The sequence below is a fragment of the Salpingoeca rosetta genome, assembly GCF_000188695.1.
Source record: "Salpingoeca rosetta unplaced genomic scaffold supercont1.39, whole genome shotgun sequence".
NCBI lineage: Eukaryota > Choanoflagellata > Craspedida > Salpingoecidae > Salpingoeca > Salpingoeca rosetta.
The window spans coordinates 281,512-284,011 of record NW_004754895.1 but is presented as its reverse complement, the minus strand read 5'-3'; the positions used below and the strand labels follow the sequence as shown (position 1 = coordinate 284,011).

At 52.9% G+C, this 2,500-nt stretch overlaps 2 protein-coding genes across 2 annotated transcripts in view; one reads left to right on the top strand and one right to left on the bottom strand.

The window, feature by feature from the left end:
• The window catches only part of PTSG_11106 (uncharacterized protein), a gene marked incomplete at its 3' end in the record, with an annotated part of 4,090 nt that extends 3,890 nt beyond the window's left edge, over positions 1–200 (bottom strand). The window contains exon 1 of the mRNA XM_004987969.1: positions 55–200. Coding sequence (XP_004988026.1) covers positions 55–172 — 118 coding nt within the window. The 5' untranslated portion in view covers positions 173–200. The remainder of the gene's footprint in view (positions 1–54) is intronic.
• A 31-nt stretch (positions 201–231) lies between these two features.
• The window catches only part of PTSG_11105 (uncharacterized protein), a 3,006-nt gene continuing 737 nt past the window's right edge, over positions 232–2,500 (top strand). Inside the window, exons 1-5 of the mRNA XM_004987968.1 lie at positions 232–473; positions 683–799; positions 1,087–1,182; positions 1,407–1,491; positions 1,815–1,866. Coding sequence (XP_004988025.1) covers positions 415–473; positions 683–799; positions 1,087–1,182; positions 1,407–1,491; positions 1,815–1,866 — 409 coding nt within the window. The 5' untranslated portion in view covers positions 232–414. The remainder of the gene's footprint in view (positions 474–682; positions 800–1,086; positions 1,183–1,406; positions 1,492–1,814; positions 1,867–2,500) is intronic.

Sequence of the window (2,500 nt, the reverse complement as noted above, 5' to 3'; positions counted from 1 at the left end):
CACAGACACACACACACACACAGACACAGACACACACACACATCAACGACCAACCGTTGTCGAGGGCAAGCACATCATCGATGCGTCGGTAGCGGAGGCAAATGCGCAGGTTCTTCACAGAGTCTGGCGTGCGATAGCACCCCACCTGCCCCGCATCCAGCGCGCTGCTCATCGTTCCAAGTCATCAACGTCCACAACGGTCGAAAAACAATGGAAACCATTCACCAATCGCCAAGACTTGCAACTGTGGTGTTGGCTGTTGTTGCTGTGTTTGAGCACCGCTTCTCGTTTTCTCGTCATCGTCTCGCTTGTGTCTCTGCGCCTCCCCTCTCTTTCTTTGCCTCTTCCTCTCGTCTACCGTTCACCTCGCTCGGTGTGTGTGTGTGTGTGTGAGTGGCTTCACAACAATACGCCATGCCACCCAAGTTTCGCCGTGTGGGCATGGTGGACGACCCCAACGAAGCTGCCCGGAGGTTGGTGTGCGTGTGTTCTTGTCGCAGTTGAATCTGTGCGTGTGCCTGTGCGTGCTTGTATCCATGCATGCTTGTGCTTGTGCTTGTGCATGAGCCTGTACCTGCGTTCACGACGCCGTTGTGCTGCTCCTCCGTGTTGCCACCGTCGTCATCCTCCCTAGCGTGCTCATCTTGCTTGCCGGCAATTGAGCCGTGTACGCTGCATCCAGGTCACTGTTGGATGACGATTCGGATGAGGACATCTTCGATATCCACGATCACACTCGAGGCGCGTCATCAAGGCGAGGCGCTCAGCCAGCGGGACACGATGACACGGCGCTAAGAACGTGAGAACCTGTCATTCATGTGTGTGTGTGTGCGGGTGCGTGTGCACGTGTGCACATATGCACGTGTGCACATATGCACGTGTAGGCATTGCGTGTATGAGCTTGTGTGTGTGTGCGTGTGTGCGTGCGTGTATGAGCTTGTGTGCGTGTGCGTGTGCGTGTGCGTGTTTTGTTTGCATGAACCCTTTGAGAGGTAACCTTCAACATGTCTCGTGCTCACAGCGCTGCCAAACGCACGCCTCCGTCGTATTGACATTACGTCATTGTTTGTTTTTCTTCTCGACCAGTGCACAACGAGAGGTAGATGAGGCTGTGGATGTGATGAAGCAGAACATCGGCAAAGTGCTGGAACGCGGCGGCAAACTTGACGACTTGGAAGACAAGTGAGCGGCACCATGTGGCTCGTGCGTGTTGTATGCGCATGTGTGTACTCATGTGTGCACATGTGTGTACTCATGTGTGTGTTCGCATTGCATGGTGTGTTTGCATTGGACGGATGCGTGTGTTGAAAGTCGGCGTGCCGTGATACCAGCGCTCGATTTCGTCAACCACTCCAATTGACATGCCTTTACAATGTCATTGCTGCCGTGTGTGTTGCCACTGTAAGATCGGAGGTGCTGATGCAGGGGTCGTTTGCCTTCCAGCGAGGATCGCGGAGACTAACACGCGAACTCTGGTGGAAGCGAACGCGGGTAAGGCGGAGCTTGAGAGAAGGAAGAGAAGGGGGGGAATGCGTATGTGCGTTTGTTCGTGTATGTGTGTGTGTATTTGTGCGTGTGGTTGTGTGTGTGTGTTTGTGGTTGTGTGGTTGTGTGTGTGTATTTGTGTGTGTGTGTGGTTGTGTGCATATGTGTTTGCGTGGTTGTGTGTGTTTATTTGTGTATGTGTCTCTTATCATCGATGTAGTAGTTGCAGTAGTTGTCCTGGGTGTACACGTCATCGTCTTTCATAGTCAGCTGTGCACATTTCTTTCCTCTGCTCACGTGCGATTACACCGTATCTCTTTCACTTTCAGGCGCGAATCATCATCGGTCTCATCGTCGCCGCCATTCTCGCCATCATCATCTGTACGTGTGTGTGTGTGTGTGTGTGTGTGTGTGTGTGTGTGTGTGTGTGTGAAGAGCAAGCGGGAGACAATCGAAAAATCTCCATAGCTGGTTCATATAGCAACCAGCAGCACACGTTGAAGCAGCAGCACGGTGTGATGATTGGTGTTCGACTTTACAATCAGTGTACAGAGCACAACAGGAGCTGCGTCGGTGGCACCATCATCATCATCACCGCTGTCTTCGCTGTCATCATCTTCACCATCATCATCACCATCATCACTACTGTCTCCACCACGTTGCCGACGACGACGACGACGACGACGACTTCTTCGCTGATGTCTCCTGTCTTCGCTCGCATTCAATACAACTTGCATGACCTGCGCACCAAGCCGAGGCAGGCAATGAGAGGTGAGAACGGTTTGACAGCGAAGGCAAGCGTCAATCCAGGAAAACGCGAGGCGAAGATGTGGGCCGTGGCGGATGTAACCAGGACGCAGCAGCTCAAACGCAATGACAGGCCGACGGGCAGAACTATCATGCATGCAGACACAAGAGAGACATGATACGGACACAGGCACAAATGGACACACACACACACACACAGAGGCAGCCACAAGCACACACACAGACACACAGACACACACACACACAT